This window comes from Nicotiana attenuata, chromosome 3, assembly GCF_001879085.1.
Source record: "Nicotiana attenuata strain UT chromosome 3, NIATTr2, whole genome shotgun sequence".
In the NCBI taxonomy this organism is placed as follows: Eukaryota; Viridiplantae; Streptophyta; class Magnoliopsida; order Solanales; family Solanaceae; genus Nicotiana; species Nicotiana attenuata.
In genome coordinates this window covers 41,180,753-41,202,340 of record NC_031991.1, presented here as the reverse complement: position 1 = coordinate 41,202,340, position 21,588 = coordinate 41,180,753, and the positions used below count along the sequence as shown (strand labels likewise).

At 38.9% G+C, this 21,588-nt stretch overlaps 1 protein-coding gene across 1 annotated transcript; it reads left to right on the top strand.

The window, feature by feature from the left end:
- LOC109223593 (classical arabinogalactan protein 9-like) lies at window positions 18,886-21,015 on the top strand. The gene is made up of 2 exons (XM_019387970.1): window positions 18,886-19,692; window positions 20,725-21,015. The coding sequence occupies exons 1-2, from the start codon at window positions 18,982-18,984 to the stop codon at window positions 20,806-20,808; spliced, it is 795 nt and encodes a 264-aa protein (XP_019243515.1). The 5' UTR covers window positions 18,886-18,981; the 3' UTR covers window positions 20,809-21,015.

The following is a 21,588-nucleotide window of genomic DNA, read 5'->3' as shown; positions in this document are numbered from 1 at the left end:
AAATTGCTTTCCATTCTCATTCCACCATCCCAACGGTGAAAATTCCTTTGTGCGAGGCTCTTTTTGCTTCTGCAAGTAGAATTGAAGTTCATCAATGTTCCTGCTACTGGTTTGAGTGTTAGAAAATATAGAAAAAATATTAAAACTATCAAGGCCTTCTTCATCATCCACAGTAGCAGAAGTGCTACATTGCATAGTGGGATTAACATTGCCTACAGCACGAGCAGCATCATCAATTACATTTGCATAATAATTATATAATTATTGTAAATATTCATTTAGCTTGTTCATAGAGACATATAAATTTGGGGTTTCAGTTTCTCCAATCTCCATATAAGTATATAAAGCATTCATTAATTGGTGACAATCAGACATCTTAATAGTAGGATTTAAAACTGCACCAATTAAGTAAATCGGAGGAGTTGGAAAGAAATATTTTTTGAATTTTGCTTGTATTTTTTCAACAACATCCTTATATTTTTCTTTCTTCTTAAATTCAGATAGTAGAAAAGAAATTTCAGCTATATGTACTAAAGCCATAGTAACAGTGGGGTAATATGCTCTAGAAAACTCAACAGTAGCTGTATAAAATTTATGTAAAAGTTTAACAACATCATTAATGACCTCCCAAGTAGCACTTGTTAACATATGGTTTGGATCAGTACAATGCGCATTAGCAACTTCAGTTATTGGGAATCTATATTTGTAGCAACATTTTAAAAATATATATGTATAATTCCATCTAGTAACAATTTCGTCTGGCATGAATCTGGGTTTAAGGTTATACTTGACACACTTATTCTTAAATTTCTTTATTCTAGATTGTCTATTATTTCTTTGAATAACACCAACTGCTCTTCTAACATGAGTAATCTCAGTTGAAAATAAATCAAGGCCACTTTTAATAATTAAATTATAAACATGACATGCACACCTAACATGAAAAATTTCATCAAGAGGTGGTTGCAAATGCAGTTTTAATATTGAAATTGCGGCATTATTGTTAGAAGCATTATCAAAAGACATACACAATACTTTTTGCTTTAGATTATAAAATTCAACTACTTCACAAATAGTACTACTTATAAACGCAGCAGTATGACTCTGATCTTCATCATATCTAAAAGCGATAATACGTTTTTTGCATACAAGTAGTACCATCTATCCAATGACATGTAATTGTCAAATAATCATTTCCATTAACAGCATGGCCAATATTAGAAGTTAGAGAAACTCTACAAGGAAGGTGGCTAAACAAATAACGTATGTATGTTTGATATTGTCCATGAAGTCTAAAGATATCAGCTCTACAAGTACTTCTAGGGATACCTTTAAATAAAGGATTGTAAATCCTATAAATATACATAATAAGATATGATGAAGAAGCAAAAGAAAAAGGTAGACATCCCAAAGCAATCATTTTTGCTAACTCCTCACGATCCTTCATTTTATCATATTTCACTAGACCTCCAGCAGTAGGGTTAATAGTTGTTTGATTTCCATCACCATCAGCGCCCCATTCTATGGGATGCTCAGTTCTTATATGTCTACTAAGCATCCCAGTCCCCCCTAAATTTCCTCCAGTTAAATGTTTAAAATTACCTTCACAAAGTTTGCATTTAACTCTATCAGTACCTTCTATTATTTCAAAAAAATTCCAAACCTTACTTCTTTTTCTACGATTAGTAGTCGAAGCCACAGGTGGTCTACTACTAGTATCACGACCACCACCCCTTGTAGCAACCCCAACACTACTAACTCCAACACTAGTAGGTGTAGCTGGTATCTCATCTTCCATTCCTATTTCATTATCTTCTATTCCAAAATTTTCTTGTAATTGTTCATAATCTATATTATCATTAGGCGATGTTTCGGAAACATGTGTAAATTGGGTATTACTATTACTACCAGATGCTGAAGGACTACCTCTTTTTTTATTTCCCCTAGCAGTAACTTTTCTACACGCTCTTTTAGCAGCATTCAACATATTGTAAAAATTAAAGTATAAGCTAAAATTAAATATACAATTAAAATATTAAATAAGAGAAAGAGTTGGAGGGAGTGCACCGAATTCGACAATAAATTGAGCACTTGATTATGCAATTCCGATGTTACCACGAACAAACGTCAAGCAAGTATTTCAATTTTGAACTTCAAACTTCAAATTCCGATTGACAAAACACGATCAATTAAATTCAAGAAAAGAGAGCCAAATAAAAATTATAAAATGAGAAGATGAAATGATGAATTGAAGACTTGAAGTCTTGCGAATTGGAGAATGAGAGAATGAGAGAACTTGAGATTGAGAAATGAGTATTGAGTGAAGAAATGAAGAAGGGGGGGGGGGGGGGTAGAGTAGTTTATAGTTTTAGAGAAGGTTAGTTTTGTAAATTGAAAAGGGTTAAAATTAAAAAAAGTAGGACTATTTGTGCAACCCGTTGGCCAACGGACCAAATCAGAATCTGACCGTTGCCAACGGTCTGTGGGCCCCATTCANCTTTTACCGATCCAGGCCGGTTCCGGGTTCTACCGGTCTGGGTCGGTCCGGAGCCGGGTCAACCCGGCCCGTTTAACACCCTTAATTCAATCATTCAAATTTAGTATATATTCGAAAAAAGAGTGTTAGTTTTCGTTGCCTATATTCCATCTATTGTAATTTTATCAACTTAATGATCCAGTTTACAAAACTGAAGAAAATCTGGTAGTTACCGTTTTAAATTCCAACTAAAAAATAAAGTTCAGAGTAACTTTATCTCAAATTAAATGCGATGATCCAAAAGGTCATCACTCGTTTTGAAAGTAAATTCTGTGTTCCGAGGCCTTAAAAACCTCTTTTTATCTCACCTCGATTTGCGTGCGCAGTCCGGGCGCGTTTCCGGAAAGCTTTTATGTGAAATCTAAGTAAAATTAGGAAATTGGCTTTTAAAATTGATTAAAGTTGACTTTGGTCAACATTCTTGGTAAACAGACCCGGACACGTGATCCGACGGTCTGGTAGGGTCCATAGTAAAATATGGGACTTGGGCGTATGCCCGGAATAGAAATCCGAGGTCCAAAGCCCGAGAAATGAATTTTTAAAGAAAATTATTTGCTGGAAAATATAAAGGTTTTTAGAAGTGAATTAATGCATTTTCTTGATGGTATCAGGCCCGTAACTTGGTTTCGGAGCCCGGTACAAGTTTAAAGTAATAATTAAGTTGAATCTGTAAAATTTGGTAAAGATCGGAATTGGTTTGGTATGAAACGGACCTATAGTTGAGAAAATAGTAATTTTGATGTTCTTGAGTGATTTCATAAATTTGAGGATTTATTCATAGTTGTTGATGTTATTTTGATGATTTGATCGCACGAGCAAGTCCGTATGATATTTTTAGACCTGCGTGCATGTTTGGTTTGGAGCCCCGAGGGCTCGGGTGAGTTTTAGATAAGCCACGGAGTGCAATTGGACTTAGAGGAACGGCCGTTGCAGGCTCAGCTGTGTTGCAGGCTCTGATCTCGCAATTGCGAGATCAGGCTTCGCAACTTCGAGCCCAACAGGCTTGGCAATTGCGAGGGCTTGATCGCATTTACGAAGAAAGCCCATGCCTGCCAGTGTTCGCCATTGCAAGCCTTCCTTCGCAAATGCATAGTCATCAGGGGAGGGCCAGTATCACAATTGCGACAACTTGTTCGCAATTGCGAGGTTAGCAGACAATGCCCAGGTTCGCAAATGCGAGGCCTTGTTCGCATTTGCAAGCTTCGCAATTGCGAAGCTCCTGTCGCAATTGCGACATCTGCGACCAGTTAATTGGGACTTAGACGGATTTTTCTTCATTTTTCAACCTCTTTCAAAACCTAAACTCTCTTGGGCGATTTTCTAAAGAAAAGTTCTTCTCCAAATCAATTGTAAGTCGTTTCTAACTCATTTTCTCCAATCTGTAACATCTTTTACATGATTTTAACTCAAAATCAAGGGTTTCATGGGGAATTGGGTGTTTTTGGGTAGAACTTAGGATTTTTAAATTTTGGGAATTTAGACCTCGATTTGAGGTCCGTTTTCAGAATAAATTATATATTTGGGTTCGTGGGTGAATGGGTAATCGGGTTTTGGTTCGAACCTCGGGTTTTGACCATGTGGGCCCGGGGTCGATTTTTGACCTTTTGGGGAAATCATTAGAAAACCTTTTTTCATGCATTAGAATTGACTCATTTAGCATTTACTGATATCGTTAAGTAAATTGTGGCTAGATACAAGCGAATTGGTGGTGGAATCAAGAGGTAAAGCGGTAGTTGAGGCTTGAATTGTGTTCGTGACATTGAGGTAAGTGTTTGGTCTAACCTTAGCTTGAGGGATTAGGAGTTGTGTCTTATTTTCTATGTGTTAATTGTTGAGTACGACGTATAGGTGTGGTGACGGGTATCTATACGTCGGTGTCAAGCATGCCTGTGAGTCTTATACTATGATTGATGTGACACCGTTTTGTATTGTCCATGCTTAATATGATGATTTCTAATGTTGAACAAGGCTTATGGAAGTACTCTTGGTAATTGAACATTGTAGAGCATTGGCTCAAGTTGAGAATTGAGTTGTGAAGTAATTTGTGGAAAAGAGAATAGGTTTATTGCTTTTGATATTGTCTCCCTTCCCAGGATGTTATTGCTTTGGATATTACTCCCTTGCCAGGATGTTATTACTCATGATATTGTTTCCCTTGCCGGGATATTATTGATATACTATTGTTCCCTTGCCGGAATTCTATTGTGATTTTAGTGATTCCCTTGCCCGTATTGCTTTGTGATTGTTGCTTAGGTAAGGAAGAGTGTAAAAGCACGAAGGGTGATGCCGTGCATGATATTGGTGAGTGAGTGTTAATGCACGAAGGGTGATGCCGTGCCGATATTGTAAATGTAAAAGCACGAAGGGTGATGTCGTGCCATGATATGAGTGATAATGCACGAAGGACAATGCCGTGCCATGATTATGTGAGGTAAAAGCACGAAGGGTGATGCCGTGCCGATTATATTGATTCTTATGGTGAGGACGAGAGTAAAAGTACGAAGGGTGATGCCGTGCATTTGTCTTTGTTTTCCTTATTCTTGCTTATAGTTAAATTTTGGTGTTCCGTATGTTTCTTTACTGAAATTTCGGTTTGTACATGATATTTTCCCGAGCATGTTTCCCCTTCCCATCTTTAACTGCTAGTTTCAGTCATTATTACTTGTTGTATATGATATAACTGCACAGGTTTATTTGGTAGTCTTGTCCTAGCCTCGTCACTACTTCGTCGAGGTTAGGCTAGGTACTTACCAGCACATGGGGTCGGTTGTGCTGATACTACACTCTGCACTGTGTGCAGATCTCGGTGCTGCAGCTTTTGGACCACAGTGAGGTTGTTGCCTTCAGTCCAGTGGCGGAGACCCGAGGTGGTCCTGCAGGCGTCCGCAGGCCTTGGCGTCTCCTTCTATCTTTTCATTTTGTTTCTTTTATGTATTTCAGAGACAGCTTTGTATTTATCTTCCACTGTTTGTAGTATTCATAGATAGTCCGTGACATTGTGACACCAAATTCTGGGTAGAGTTGTATGTTGGATTTTGTACTAGTATATGGCTAAACTATTAGTTTTCGTCTTCCGTATTTCTGTTTATTATAATTATTCCGCTGTTGATCACCTGTTATATCAAACTGTTAAAAAGGCTAAGCAAAAAGGTTAATGATCTATAATACTCGGCTTGCCTAGCTTTCATGAGTAGGCGCCATCACGACTCCCGAGGGTGGGAAATTCGGGTCGTGACACTACCAAAGTTTTACGATTCAAAAATAATTTAAAAACCTAATCCAATACTACATATGGTATTTATTTCAAATCCAATGTGACCGAGATATTCGTGCAACGCATGACTATAGAGACTAGTTTTATTGAAGTGCATGGCGGTCATACATTGTTTGGTTTAATTTTGCAATTGTTTTGTTTTTCCAACATTTATTTAGTAAAAATAGAATATTATTTTTACTTTATTCTACCACTTACTAATAAAATTAAAAAAAATTCACGTGGTAAATGATATTTTAAGTGATAGCAGCTACAAATTTGTATGAAGCATACAAACTAAAAATAAATGCCGTACAAATTCGATATATCTATAACAACATAAAAACTAAAAATAAATTTTATATAACCAATTATATAGTATAAAACTTATAATAACTTATCTACAACTTTCATACATTATTTTTACCCAGTTAAATACAACTACAGCATCATACAACTTAAATACAAATTTCATACAAAATTTATACAATATATCTTTTGTATGTATTTTTGTATATGATTTGTATATATTTTGTATGTGGTGTGTTCTTCTTCCTCTCTGAAATTCTAATCAAAACTTCCTCTCTTATACAATTTTGATACATATCAATAACTTTGTGTAAAACGATAGTATTAATAACTTAAATACAAACTTCATACAACGATTCATACATTATACAACTATTTTTCAATGTTCATACAACATTCAAATAAAAAAATATATAACTACAACAGAATACAACATAAATACAATTTACATACAACTATAATACAACTTCGTAGTATATTGTATGCTATCTTGTCTTCTTCTTCTTCTTTGAGCTTCAATATGAAATTCAGTTAAAATCAAGTCCAATCTTCCCAAACACCAAAGAATATTTCCAATTATTTATAACAACACTCAATCCAAATAAATAATAATTTTTGAAAATCTAAATTCGAATTCAAGCTTCGAAACTGTTTAATGGCTGTCAATGGTGGAGAGTCAAACACATCAAAATTTATTGATTGGCAATTTCAATTCGAACACCAATTGTGCAACATGAAAGGAAATTGCTAAGTTAAAACTCTATAGTAATATGATTGAAATCAATTGATGAATTTCATTAAAACTCTATACAACATGAAAGGATGAAAAGCAAAGAACATCAAAGAAAGAAAAATTGGGGAGAGAGAGAGTGAGAGAGAGAGAGAGGCAGAGAGAGAGAGAGAGAGAGAGAGCAGGTATAAAAGGATGTGGAACTAACTGATATTCCTTATTCAATTCCTAATATAATGGGATACTCATTTAAAACTAATTTGTATATAATTAATAAATTGTATATGACCATATAATTAAGTTAAAATTTGAGTAGTGAGGATAAATAAGTTTCATATGCAGTATAGATAGGTAATAATCCCTTAATGGAATCAGGCTTGGTCTAGGAGTCTTTGGCCTCATTTGTTTGTACTTCTGAATCTTAGTCATTCAGATCTCAGTCAATAAATGCGTTTGCTTTTTAGATATGAATTTTAATCATACAGATCTTAATCGTTAAGTGTATTTATTTTTTTCATTTTACAACCATTTAATGAGTCTAAATTAAGTCTATAATAAAGTCTTATCCAACAATATACAAGACAAAGTAGGAAGTTTAAAATAGGCCTGTTCATGGTGGGCTAGATGATGTGAAAGGATATCAAAACTTCAACTATTTATTTCCTCAGCTTCCTGTATCCTGTTTCCTTGTCCCTTTTATCAAAAGAAGTTTTTCTTTTTTTGTGAAAAAAAGAAAGAGAAGATAAACAGTAGACAATGAAAGGAACAGAGCAACAGTTAAAATGGTGACCCCAAATTATCCTTTACACGTGTAGAGAAGTATATGGAGCTTATTCCTTTTACTCTAAGGCCTAAGCTGTTTGGGCCTGATAAAGGGCCCACCCAACATCCAGACTGCTAGCTGTACAATTATGAATTATGGTGGGCAAATCCAGCATGAGTAATTTGCATTATTAAACAATCGAAAGGAAAGGGATTTACAGATAACTTGTCTATTCAACCTCTCAACTAATAATCACGTACACTCATAAAGTTAATATTTACACTAAGGTCTGCTAACTAATTTAACTTGCAATCGAGGACTACTTTTTCTAATTCGAGCTTTGTTGAGCTCTATACATCCATGCTTAAGAAGTTCAATGTATAGTTTTTTATATAAAGCCGAAGTCATATTTATTTATTTATTTTGGTTTCCTATCCGGTATTCGGTATTCGCATTGGAGTCCGACTATATCCGGATTCGAGCCGGGTAATGCCCCATTGGGGGGGTGGGGGGTAGCGCTCCCTACCAAGGATTTTTCCATATCCAGGGCTCGAACTCGAGACCTCTGATTAAGGGAGGAGCAACCCTATCCACTGCATCACATCCTTTGTTGATGAAGTCATATTTATTTCTTCATGTCGTAGAGGGGGATTCATCATCTAAAAACAGCGGTTCAAAGTATCACAACCCTCGTTACTTCTTGATGATCGATATGTAGTAGAAGGGAACCTAGACATAATTATTATATATTATGTTCACAAAAAAAATTATGCATCAGTTCGCACTGTCAAAGAGATGGATCGTACGTGCCACGGAAAATAACAATATTTCTTCGAATTACAAATAAATTTGTAGCTCGCTGAGTATATGCTACTTTACGGTTAAAATTGCGCAGGACGCTCTATTTGGTCGCCCCCATTTAATTTATACCTACTTTTTAATTTTCTTTTAACTTGTACACACTGTTTAAACAACTTCAGGCCTTTTTCTCCTCCTCCTCCTCCTCCTCCTCCTCCTCCTCTTCTTCTTCGGGTAACAGTGATTTTATATGGTGTTTGTGAACATATTTTAAGGCACTTAATGATATTTTACAATGGTGAGCTGTTGTGACTCTGTATTTTTTACTATTGCTTCGTGTTTCTCAGATAGCATGAGGAAAGTACATTTCTATGCCTACATGTCAATGTGCATGTGAAGTCATAATGTCACAATACCGTGTAGCATGAGGAAATGTATCTCTATGCATATATGTCAAATATACCTGTCAATGCAATGCATCACAACGATGAACTCATGTACTCATACTCACAGATTACTCAATATCGCTGTCTCACACTCCCTCTCATCACGCTCAATCACTCAGCACACTCAGCCTCTCATCACTGTACAGTACCTGCTGCGGCGTGCAGCCCGATCCATATATAGTCATAAGGCATGTTGCGGCATGCAACCCGATCCACATATAGCCATAAGGCATGTTGCGACATGCAACCCGTTCTACATATAGCCATAAGGCCTATTGCGGCGTGCAATCCGATCCAAAAAGGCAATGTTCTTCCTCAACTGGGATAAAAATAAGAAAATAAAGAAGGTCGTGACCGAGCTGGCAATGGTCAGAGTGGTCATTGAAGATGACAGGGAAGCTAGTGATGAAGAGGTTTCCCTTCAAAGGAGACAACGATCTTCATCAGCTCAACAGAATGCTCAATCTAGAGAGCTTAGAACCCTAATCGAAGGTGATATCCGAGCGCTTTGGGGTGAAATGGATATAGTAGAGAATATCGATTTTCGCTTTCTGACCTATTTTCCAGTGTCATATCTTTGCCAACTACTTGAAGCCGCTGGCTTCAGAGAAAGATAAGAAGAAAATACACTCCCTTTCTGGGGAGTGCATGTTGAACAACGCCATGCACAATGCGGCAGCGTTACCGTACTTGTTCTCTTACTGCTTGTTCTTTGTTTATCTATTATAATGGGCTTTCTGACTTTGATATACGTTTTACAGGCCAACTTCCTTGTGTCCGAGGGCCTTCAAAGATAGATCCTTGATAAAGCTCGTGCTCGCTGGTGCCGAGCGCGAGTCTGTCTCCATTGAACGAGTGAATAATTTTTAGGCAGCCTTGAACTCTAAAGCCGAAGAGGTTGCTGCTGCCGAGGAGAAGCGGGACCGGATGAAAGAGAGGTTTGAGAAGATCATGGAGCAAAACCGGGTTCACATATCTATAATCTGTGATCTTGATCTTAGCCTTGGCGCCACAAGATTCGAGCGAGATGGCCTTTTTGATGAGGTTGATAGACTTAAGGCAAAGCTCCAACACCAAGGAGGTTCCCTCATCTTTGAAAAGACATACTATGTGAATCATATGAAGAGGAAAACCTTGGAGGAGGCCAAAGAGGGCATCATTGATATTGATGATGAAATTGTCAAGGCCCGAGTGCTAGAGTTAACTGTTCGAGAACGTCTCTCAGCTCAGGTTAATGCAACTGACTCTTCGAGTACCGGCTCCGAGTATTTGGGAACCAAGGATGAACTTAAAAAGAATTATGATGAAGGCCCAGGCCCCGCACCGACGGCAGATCCGCCCATTTCTTTGGGGGGTGGGGGCGTAGATGCCTCTCGACCCCCAAGTTTCGATGGCGATGATGTTTAGATTTTTTGTTTTTCCTTTTGTTGTTTTCCCTTTGTACTTTTGTAATTGTGCCGTATGGACAAGTAACAAGATAAAAATAAAAGGACTTTATTTTATTCCTTCTATCTTCAAAAGTACATAAGCATTCATTTCCTAACAAAAAGAAATTGACAATACATGTGGCTAACTTGTATAACTTATTTCTATAGGGCTGGCCATGCAGTCTTCGGTCCCGATGAGACATTATTGTTCCCGAGTCTCTTAGTCTCGATTTTCGTGGAAATCACATTGCCGTATTCTCATACTATTCCCACCAGTGTTCGAATGTGAAGTATGAGAATTGGAACACTAGAAGTCTTACTCCGTTGAGAGAAACACTTGTGAACGGTTGAATAGCCTTTGGTTCGATGGCAAGCTTTACTTCCCATTAGGAATTTTCCATCGAGCCAAAGACTATTTAACCATCCCGTAGTGGTCTATTATTTTAATGCCTTGTCATTTAAAGGTCTTAACTTTGTCGATGATATTCCTTTCGTAGTATGCTTTTTGTTGCTGCCTCATTAAAAAACCTTGCTAGAAAAACCCGATTGGGACAAAAACTGGTCGAAGGGAAGAATAGTGCAACACATACTTTCAGTATAGGTAGGATCCATAAGCAATAATACCTTTTGAGGTGAGTCGCGTCCCAGTTGTTAGGAAATTTGACTCTATCTTGATTCTCCACCTTGTATGATTCTTTAACGGTGATAACTGAAACCCGATAGGGGACTTACCACGTCGGACCCAGCTTCCTATCGTTGATTTTCCAAGTGTTTTGAGTCACTTTACTCAAAACCAAGCCTCCTACTTTAAATTAGTGGAGATTGGCCCTCCGGTTATAGTATCTTTCCATCCTATGCTTCTGAGCCACCATTCTTATGTGTGGCAAGTCCCTACGTTCATCAAGCTGTTCCAGCTTCACCAGCAATGCCTCATTATTTGCTTCTTCAATTGTTGGGGAGAACCATAATGTTGGTTCTCCTACTTCCACCGGGATCAGCGCCGTATACGAGAGAGAAAGGTGTCTCTCCCGTGCTTGATTTTGCCATCTTCCGGTATGCCCATAGCACGCCCGGTAACTCTTCCGGCCATTTGCCTTTAGTAGCTTCTAACCTCTTTTTGAGATTTTGAATAATTACCTTAATAGTTGACTCCACCTATCCATTAACGCTCGGATGGTATTGTGAGGAAGTAATTCTTTTTATTTTAGATCTTCGAGAAATTTCGTGACTTTGAAGCCTATGAACTGCGATCCATTATTGTAGGCAATTTGCTTCGGTATTACGAACCAAAAAACTATGTGTTACCATAGGAAGTCGTTCACTTCACGCTCACTGATCTTTTGGTAAGGACCTGCTTCAACCCATTTAGTGAATTAATCGGTTAAAATTAAAAGGAATCTTACCTTTCTAAGACTTGGTGGCTGCGGCCTAACTATGTCCGTCCCCCGTTTTATGAATGGCCATGGGAATAATACCAAATGCAAGAGCTCTGCCAGTTGGTGCACCAACTGTACATGGCGCTGACACTTGTTGCATTTCTAAATGAATGCCTTTACGTCTTGTTCCATCCGGGGCCAGTAGTATCCTGCCCTAACTAGCTTTAGCACCAACGAATCTGCGCCGGAGTGGTTCCCGCAAATTCCTTCATGGACCTCCCTTATGACGTAGTCTGCCTCCCAGGCTCTTAAACATCGGGCCAACAGGCCTCAGAATGATCTCCTATATTATTGTCCACCCAAGAGGTTGTAGCGAGCCGCTTTGGTGTGTAATGCCTGGGATGTCTTCGGGTCTTTCGGCAACTTTCCATGCCGAAGATAATCGGTGAACTCATCCCTCCAGTCCCAGACCAAGTTGGTTGTATTTACCTTATAATAGTTGTCCACATCCAGTACCGAATGCATAAGTTGAACGACAGTACTGGAGTCAGATCCTTTCATTTCTGTGGATGACCCTAAATTGGCCAATGCATCCGCTTTTACGTTCTCTTCTCTCGGGATGTGTATGATCGACCACTCCCTGAATCGTGCAAGTAAAGTTTGAAATATAACCATGTACTGTTGCATGTGTTCCTCTTTTGTGTCGAAAATCACATACACTTGGTTTACTACCAATTGGGAATCGCATTTGATTTCTATAACTACGGAGCCAAGTCCCCTGGCTTGTTTGAGTCCTGCAATTAAATCCTTATACTCGGCTTCACTGTTAGTTAATGGAACAGTTTTTATGGCCTGCCTTAGGATTTCCCGAAGGCGTGATTAGGACCACCCCGAAGTCCGAACCCTTTCACATTGGAAGCTCCATCCGTGAACAGGGTCCAAACTCCTAACGTCGTTTTCGACACCATCACTATTTCTTTAGCGGCCAAGGGTAATAACCCGGGACTGAAATCGACCACAAAGTCAGCCAAAACATATGATTTGATCATAGTCCAAGGCCTATATTCAATATCAAATTCGCTAATTTCAACTGCCCATTTGGCCAACTGACCTGACAACTCAAGTTTGTGAAGGACATTCAGCAAGGGAAAGGTTGTCACAACTGCTATCGGGTGGTACTGAAAATAGGGCCTAAGCTTTCGAAAGGCGACTAGGAGAGCTAAGGCCAACTTTTTGAGGTGCGGATAATGAGTTTCCTCTCCCGATAAATTTTTGCTAACATAATAGACTGGAAATTGCGTACTTTTATCCTCCCGAACTAGAACGACACTTACCGCCACCTTTGAGACAGCTAAGTATATTAGCAGTTGTTCACCTTCCCCCGTCTTTGATAATAGGGGAGAGGTCTTGATAGATAACGTTTCAAGTCTCTTAAGGCATGTTGACATTCTGGAGTCTATTCGAAATTGCTCTTCTTCTTCAGAAGTGAGAAGAAGTGATGACATTTTTCCGAGGATCGAGAGATGAACCTGCTTAGAGCAAGCAATCTTCATGTTAGAGTTTGGACTTCTTTTACATTTGTCAGCTGGTCTGGGATGTCCTCGATGGCCTTGATCTTATCAAGATTTACCTCGATCCCCCTTTGTGAAACCAAGAAACCCACGAACTTACCGAAGCCAACCCCGAACACACATTTTTTTAGGTTGAGCTTCATGTTATGCTCCCTCAAGATATCAAAGGTTTCCTGGAGGTGCTTTAAATAATCACTTGCGTTCAATGACTTGACCAACATGTCATCTATATACACTTCCATTGTTTTACCTATTTGTTTTTCGAACATTTTGTTCACGAGCCTCTGATAAGTGCCAAAGTTCGTTATGAACGAAGTTTTTTCCCAATCCTCCGGGTTCATTTTAATTTGATTGTACCAGGAATAGGCATCAAGGAAACTCATTAACTCGTGCCCATCCATTGCATCAATCATTTGATCAATGTTTGGTAGTGGGAACGAGTCTTTAGGGCACACCTTGTTCAAGTCTTTATAATCTACACACATTCGAAACTTGTTATTCTTTTTCGGAAATACAACTACATTATCTAGCCATTCGGGATACTTTACCTCCCGGATTGAACCGATGTCAAGTAATCGAGTTCCCTCTTCCTTAACAAACTTGTTTCTGACCTCGGCTATTAAGGGTTTCTTTTCCCTCATTGAAGGGAAGTTCGGGTCCAGGCTTAGCTTGTGCATGGCCACCTCTAGCGGGATACCTATCATATCCGAGTACGACCATGCAAAACAATCAACATTCGCTTTAAGGAAATTAATAAATCCTAACCTCAGTTTGGGATTGAGTCTTGTTCCAAGGTGAAATTTTCTCTCCAAGAACTCTTCAAACAAAGCCACTTGTTCGAGTTCTTTTGTCGTAGACTTGGTCACGTCTGTCTCTTCTGGTACCTGAAAGTATCGCGGTACCTGGTGGGATTCCGATGACTCCTCGCCTATATCATCTTCACTCGGCTCGGGAGCAGGCGTCAGTTCGTGTGTTGCTATTTTTGGGTTCCTTCCCTTTACAACTAGAAATTGACACTGCGTTCATTACTCTTGCTGCCGGTTGATCTCCTCTTATTTGCTTGATTCCCTCTGGGGCTCGGGAATTGTAGCAGTTGGTGATACGTTGATGGTATGGCCTTCATTTTATGTAACCATGGTCTACCGAGAATTATGTTGTAGCCCATGTCACCGTCCACCACTTCAATTAAGGTGTTCTTCGTAACCCCTTCGGCGTTCGTGGGTAGCAGGATCTCCCCTCGGGTTGTCACACTTGCGAAGTTGAATCCGGCGAGGAGCTTTGTTGCCGGAATGATATATTTCAGTTGATTTGGCTTGTTCCGGCACTCTCCAATGAATGATGTTAGCTGAGCTTCCTGGGTCAACCAAAACATGTTTAATCTTGAGATCTAGAACATTAAGAGAAATTACACAGGTGTAATTGTGCGGTAGAAGAAGTCCGTCGGCGTCTTCCTCCGTGAAGGTGATGTTGTCTTTGATGACTTTGTGGAACCTCTTGCTGTGGGTCACTGATACTTTTGGCTTCTTGTCCGCCGAGAAGGTTACACCATTGATTTCATTCTCTCCAAAAATCATGTTGATAGTCAACCAAGGAAGGTCTTCCCCTATCTTCGAGGGTTCTGTTGTCCCGGATGCGGCCGTAATTGTTCTTGGCTCGGTCGCTCAAGAACTCCCTGAGATGGCCGTTCTTCAACAGTGTTTCAACCTCCTCGCGTAGATACCGGCAGTCCCCAATTCAGTGACCATAAGTCCCATGATATTTGCACCATAAGTTGGGTTCTCTCTGGCTGGAATCGTATCTGATTGGCTTCGGGAATCGTGCTTCTTTGATATTTTTCATCGCCAATACCAACTCCACTATGCTGATGTTGAAATTGTAATCTGATAACCTGGGATAAGTGGAATCCTGGGTCCCCGATACTTTTTTTTTGTAACGACTTGTTCCGGCCACGATCAGTTCCTTTTTCGGGAGCGAACCTATCCGAGGACCAGAACCCTTTACTTCCGCGCTCGTCGGCTCTCTCGTATGGTATAAAGCGTACTTTAGAAGATCATCAATTTGCATCAAAATCATCCTCGACCTTATCACGTTTCTTGTCTCGGTCCCGTCCTTTGGTTGATGTCTGGAACCGGAGCTGATTATCATCTATCCTTATCTTCGATTCATAGAGGTTATAGACATCTGCGCATGTAGTCGCTTGGAACTCGAGCAGGCTTTCCTTCAACTTTCGGGAGGCGTTGGAGCTCCTTGGGTTCAAACCCTTAGTGAATGCCTCAATTGCCCATTCATCTTGTACGACCGGTAGCAGGATCCTCTCTTTCTGGAATCTAATAACGAATTCCAGCAGCAATTTGGACTCTCCCTGTGCGATCCTGAATACGTCCACTTTCCTGGCTTGGACCTTTTAGGCCCCGGCATTGGCCTTTATGAATGAATCTGTGAGCATTTCAAAAGAGTCAATCGAATGCTCGGTAAAAGTGAATACCATGACAAGGCCCCTTTCATGAGGGTTTCTCCAAACTTTTTCAACAGAACCGACTCAATCTCATATTGAGCCAAGTCGTTCCCTTTCACCACCGCTGTATAAGTTGTGATGTGCTCCTGAAGATCCGAGGTCCCATCGTACTTTGGAATGTCCAGCATCTTGAACAATTTCGGAATCAATTCTGGTGTTGCACTCGGCTTAAACGGCAATAGGGTGTACTTCTTCGAATCTGGGCCCTTCAAAACTGGTGGTGCGCCCGGAATCTAGTCCATTCGGGTGTGAAACTCCTTTGCGTTCTGATCCATCCGCTCGTTCATCTCCCTCATGAATATCATGAGTTTGGTTTTGAAGGGATCATTACCGTTGTTATTACCAGATCCTCTATCGGTTCCCCCGACTTCGTCGAAATCGACCTCACCCCTCGGGGTGTTGTTATCAACTCTTTGAGCTGTTTGATTTGTAGGAGCGCCGGGAGGAGTTGGGCCTCTTCCGTTTGCATTGTTTGAAGCACCTGATACTGTATGCTTCAACTCCGTCATGACCTGGTCCTGCCTTGAGAGATGGCTCATGATGGCAATCTGTTGCTCTCTCAAGTTCCTTACCGTTTCCGCTACTTGTTCGTCCTCTGCATCATCTGGAGTTGGTTCCCACACATGTAGGGGTATTGTCCTCCATGGACCGGAGTTCTTACGTCCCCTTTGTTGCGGGTGTCACTGATTGAATCCTCATGTTGAGGCAGATCTTCATGAGCCTCAACGTTGTGTGCGATGTTGACATCGTTAGCTTCCATTTTCGATTTTTTGCTATGAAACAAAGAATAAAACGAGTTAGTAATCGATGCAAGGACCAACTCAATTACGCAATTGTCTAAGCCCCACGGTGGACGTCAAATTATTTACCCATAAAACGGTACAGTTAAATTTGTTATGTAGTTTATAGACAATAGAACTGATTTGAACCAAAAAATAATGAATAAATACGATTAAAAGTAAGACTTAGCGTAAAAATCAAAGGAAATGGCAGGTCTGGCTCCGGGAGCGATGGTTCTGAAGACAGAAATAAGAATAATATTTAAGAACAAGTAAAATTATCTTATTGAGCTTGAGAATAGAATGTAGTAGAAGTTATGCCAATGATTTCGTGTCCTTACAATGGTTGTTGCCTACTATTTATACCTAGACCTAAGGAATCAAGATCCTAGGATCAAGCTCCTCTTAAATGACAATAAAGATGGTCATTGATGAATATGTAACGGCCGGCCATGAATATAAATATTCTCTGCAACGGCTACCTATTTAATGTCAGGGAATATTCTTAGTCGAATGCTATCCGATGGCAAGCATTTGATTCTGTTCACGTTGATCATGTTCCCTTCGGGGTCAGCCTGATGCCAACTGTAGCTGTTGTTTTCGGTCTTGGTTCTCACTCGAATTGTCTTTCGCATGTCTGCGGTTCCACGTGTCACGCTATCATTCGATCATTTAATATAAACCGATTTTACCCTATACAGACGGGCAATAAGAGCTGAAAAAAGAGAGTAGAAGAAATAAAGAATGAGAACTTAATCAACCTAATTATGAATGCTTATTTGAACTTCTTGTAACAAAACAGAACTATTTACGTATAATGATAATGCAAAACTCATGAGTTGGGCTTTAAAAAAGGTAACGTGACGATCTCCCACTTAATAAACCTGTCTGTTGCTGAGGATTACTATCATTATTAATGAAGAAAAGCCCAAATTATTTGTGGAGAGTGGAGAGTGGAAAGTTGAATTGCTTTGCAAGCAAATTAAAATGGCTTCACAATTACGTCGAATGATCTTCCTTCCTTTCGAATCAATATATACCAACCGGCTCTCTTATTAGGGATTTGGCCCCACTCGTTTCTTGAGCACTGCCTTCTCTCATCTGGCACGACTACATAGAGGCGGATTTAGGATTTGAACAGGATGGATACACTATCATAAAGATGCGGACTTAGAATTTATATTTGACGAGTTTAACTTTAGTATCTACCATGTACCTACTACACTTTTGAAAATATAAGTTTAAAATTATATTCTTTTTAAAATTTTAGTGATTTTCACGTATATATTTATACTCCGTGCTGAAAATAAGACTGTCCAGAGTGGGATTAATTGAACCACCAATTTTACTCATAGAGGTGCACCCAATGATTATTGTACCATAGAAGTCTTTGAGCAGGGGTTCACGCACATATAATTAAGTAATTTTAAAAAAATATAACACTATTATAAATAATTTAGAGAAAGGAGTATGAGTTCACGTGAACCCACTGCCTAAGACTTAGATACGCCCCGGGTACACGCTGCCCCAGCATGCAATCATTTTAGAGGATGCTGCTTTACCAAAATTCACATTAGCATGTTTAAGGTTTACATATATAATTTTACATTACAATGTCTTGTCTAAAATAACGTGAAACATACGAACTTTGTTTTCTTTGTTGTTTTTCAACAACACATAAACTACATGGTGGCCGAGTGAAATAAAGAGCAGTACAATTATTTTTGGTAATATTATAAGAGATACTAAATAAAAATATTAAAATCTTTCATAAGCTAGATTGCTTAAATCTGGAGGAAAAATTCCATTTCCTTAATTGCATCTTTCCTGATATCTTCTTTATGGTCGTGACCTAATTATTTATTGGCCAAAAAAGTCAGCACATTTGTTTGTTCCTCTTCAATTATGTCTAATATTCCCTTTGATAGCTTATTCCAACAAGTATTTGCAATCTTAAATAATGACCCTAACTTCTTTGATAAGCTGAACAACAACTCGACATTCCATTTCCGGTGCGAGACCTACTAGCAATGGTCGAGGTCATTTATGTGAAGCTATTTTCTTTTTGGTTCCTTTAAAAAAGAATGATCCCTTTCTAAAGTTGAAAACAATTTAGCTTAAACTTTCAATTCCAACCTTAATGAGAAACTTTTATAATCACACAAATACTCTGGGCTAATTTTTGACTTGTTTAGGACCACAAATTCCAAAAGTAGTCATTTTTTTTAAACTCCGTGGTACTAACTAACGTAAGACAACAATATAACATCATTTGATCTAGGTATACTTTATTCGGTAGTCACAGCTCACATAGCTAGTGTTACTACAAATCGTAGAAAGACTTGCCACCTTTCTACTCTCACTTCAAAAGTACGCACTTCCTTTAGACAGACCCTTATATATTCTCCCTCTAAACCTCTCTGTCCAAGCAGCAGAAATTTCTTCTCTCCTTTCCTTTTTCTTCTCTCCGTTGTTAAGATGATGGGGAAAATTGCTGTTTTGTTCGGATTTATCTGCATTGTCATCGCCGGAGTTGGTGGTCAAGCACCACCGACACCTACTAACACCCCAGCACCCCCAACACCCAACACCCAAGCTCCTCCAACACCCACCACCCAAGCACCACCAACACCCACCACTCAAGCTCCTCCAACACCCACTGCCCAAGCACCACCAACACCCACCACCCAAGCTCCTCCAACGCCCACTAACCAAGCGCCACCAACACCAACTAATACACCAGCACCACCAACACCCACTAATGCCCCAGCACCTCCAACACCTACTACTACCCCAGCTCCTCCTACACCTACTGGTTCTCCTCCTCCAGTTAACACACAAACGCCGCCAGCTCAGCCACCGCCAACTGCTTCACCACCTCCCACAGTTTCATCCCCACCTCCTACTGTAACTTCACCTCCTCCAGCTGTACAATCTACACCTCCACCAGCACCAGCTACTCCTCCTCCACCTGCAGTGAGTTCTCCACCACCTCCAGCTACCCCTCCTCCGCCTGCAGCTCCTTCACCAGCACCTCTTGCTTCATCCCCGGCTCCTGCTCCTGCAAAGAAGTTAACATCTCCGGCACCATCTCCTTCCGCATTGAGTCCTCCCTTACCTCCCACTGGTGCTCCAGCTCTAGCTCCCAGTCTTGGAGCTTTATCTCCTGCTCCTTCAGCCACTGATCAGGTATTTTATTTTCTTTCTTTATCATTTTGGAGTTGATTAAGAATTTAAAATGAAAAATGAAAAATATACCCCTCTCTCTATATATATATATATATTGCGGATCGGATATGTTGGATCCGTGTATAGGATCTGATTGTATGTAGCTTTAAACAAGTTCAATATTTAAGATATGCTCTAAATATATACGTAAAAGTGTGAATAATCTTACAACCAATAGAATACTAATAAGTAAAAATCATTTTATTTTTAGTTTTTAAGTTATTAGTTTGTGTATAAATAATTTAGTTTTCAGTTTAACATTCACTTATAAGGCAAATCATTTTATGGGGATAAAACACCTAGAAAAGACCAAATAAGAATTAATTTGATTTTATCTTTTTATTTTATTCGCTTTAAAACAAGGGTAAAATTGTAAAGAACATTATATTTTATGTTAAAATTTTCATTTATAATGCAATGAACAAACAATTATTTAATTTAATCCTTAATAATGCAATTCCTACATTATAATCACTGCATTACATTGTCTGCAAAACAACCCATCCCTTAACAATTGACTGTTTAAGTAATTACCCCTAATTTAAAAACTTTTATTCTTGATTGAGATTCATAATCATCATTATAGATCTTTATATTTTCGATTTCCTTGTTTCCTTTAGTTTTATAAGGTGGCAATCCTATTTAATACTCCCTCCATTCCCTTTTAAATTTGTGTTAAAATAGTAAGTAACTTTTCAAGAAATCAAAAAGATACTAATTTTCCCCGCAAGATTCCCCTTGTATAATAAATGTTGAACAAACTTATAAGAAGTCTTTCAAGACTTCTTTGTACATTTTCCTATGCATATATTAAAGGTTTCTTTTTGTAAAATAACCATTTAATTAATACTATCAAGTAATATTTTTAATGGGTGTGTCAAACCCTTGAAATGATCACTGAAAAAAGAATGGAGGGAGTAATTAGTAACTCTTGTTAAGATCAATTATTCTCATCGTCATATTTTGATATTTGGATGCATATTTAATTTGCAGAGTGGAGTGGAAGGCCTGAAGTTGTCAACACCAATTGTTAAAAGTTTAGTCTTAGGATGGGGTCTACTGTGCTTTCTAATGTAGAACTCTTTTTTAAATCCTGCATGATCATTTGCTTTTGTCTCTATATATATGAATTGCCATCTCTTTATTTAGGAGGATTATGATGGCTCATTTCCTTACCTGTACTTTGGATTATACATTCACTTGGTTTTTTTTTCGGATGTTGTTGTTAAGAGGAGCTATATTATATTTTGAGAGGATTGTTTATGAATTGATCACTTCTATGTTTCTACAAATTCATTAATTCATATTTCTCTCCCCTCTCCCCCTCTCCCCTCCCAATTCAAATGCAGCAATCAAGCTAGAGTATTTCGGGTGTTAACAAAGTGGAAATAATTTTCCTTTAAAGAACGGGATTGAGTCTTTCTTGTTTTAACCAATACTAACATCACCAAAATAGTACATTATTCTGATATCCCAATTCCCATCCTAGCCTTAACATAGTTAACGTAGAAAAGATACTCTCTGCAAATTTATGATTCGAAGTTTATGGATTATGAATTATTATTTTTTAAGTACATCGTAGGTGTCGTCTTCCTTTTATATCAAATCAAAAAGTTTACACAGAACAGATGAGGACCTTCCACCTTGCCTCCATAGAAGTTAAAGATGCTTAGATAAAGTGTCACGACCCGCAATCCCCACAACCGGGATCGTGATGACGCCTAACATCACATTTGCTAGGCAAGCCAACGTTAGAGTTTTAATTTTGTCAAATCCTTTACGTTTTAGTGATTAGCAATAAACAAGCCAAAACCAGTAAAAATAAATGCGGAAGTAAATAAATAGCCTTTTGTTTAT

Bases quoted from the DNA above. Each gene is read 5' to 3' on its own strand.
- LOC109223593 (XM_019387970.1), top strand. From the start codon at position 18,982: ATGATGGGGAAAATTGCTGTTTTGTTCGGATTTATCTGCATTGTCATC. The intron at 19,693-20,724 runs GTATTTTATTTT...TTTAATTTGCAG, and splicing joins CTCCTTCAGCCACTGATCAG to AGTGGAGTGGAAGGCCTGAA.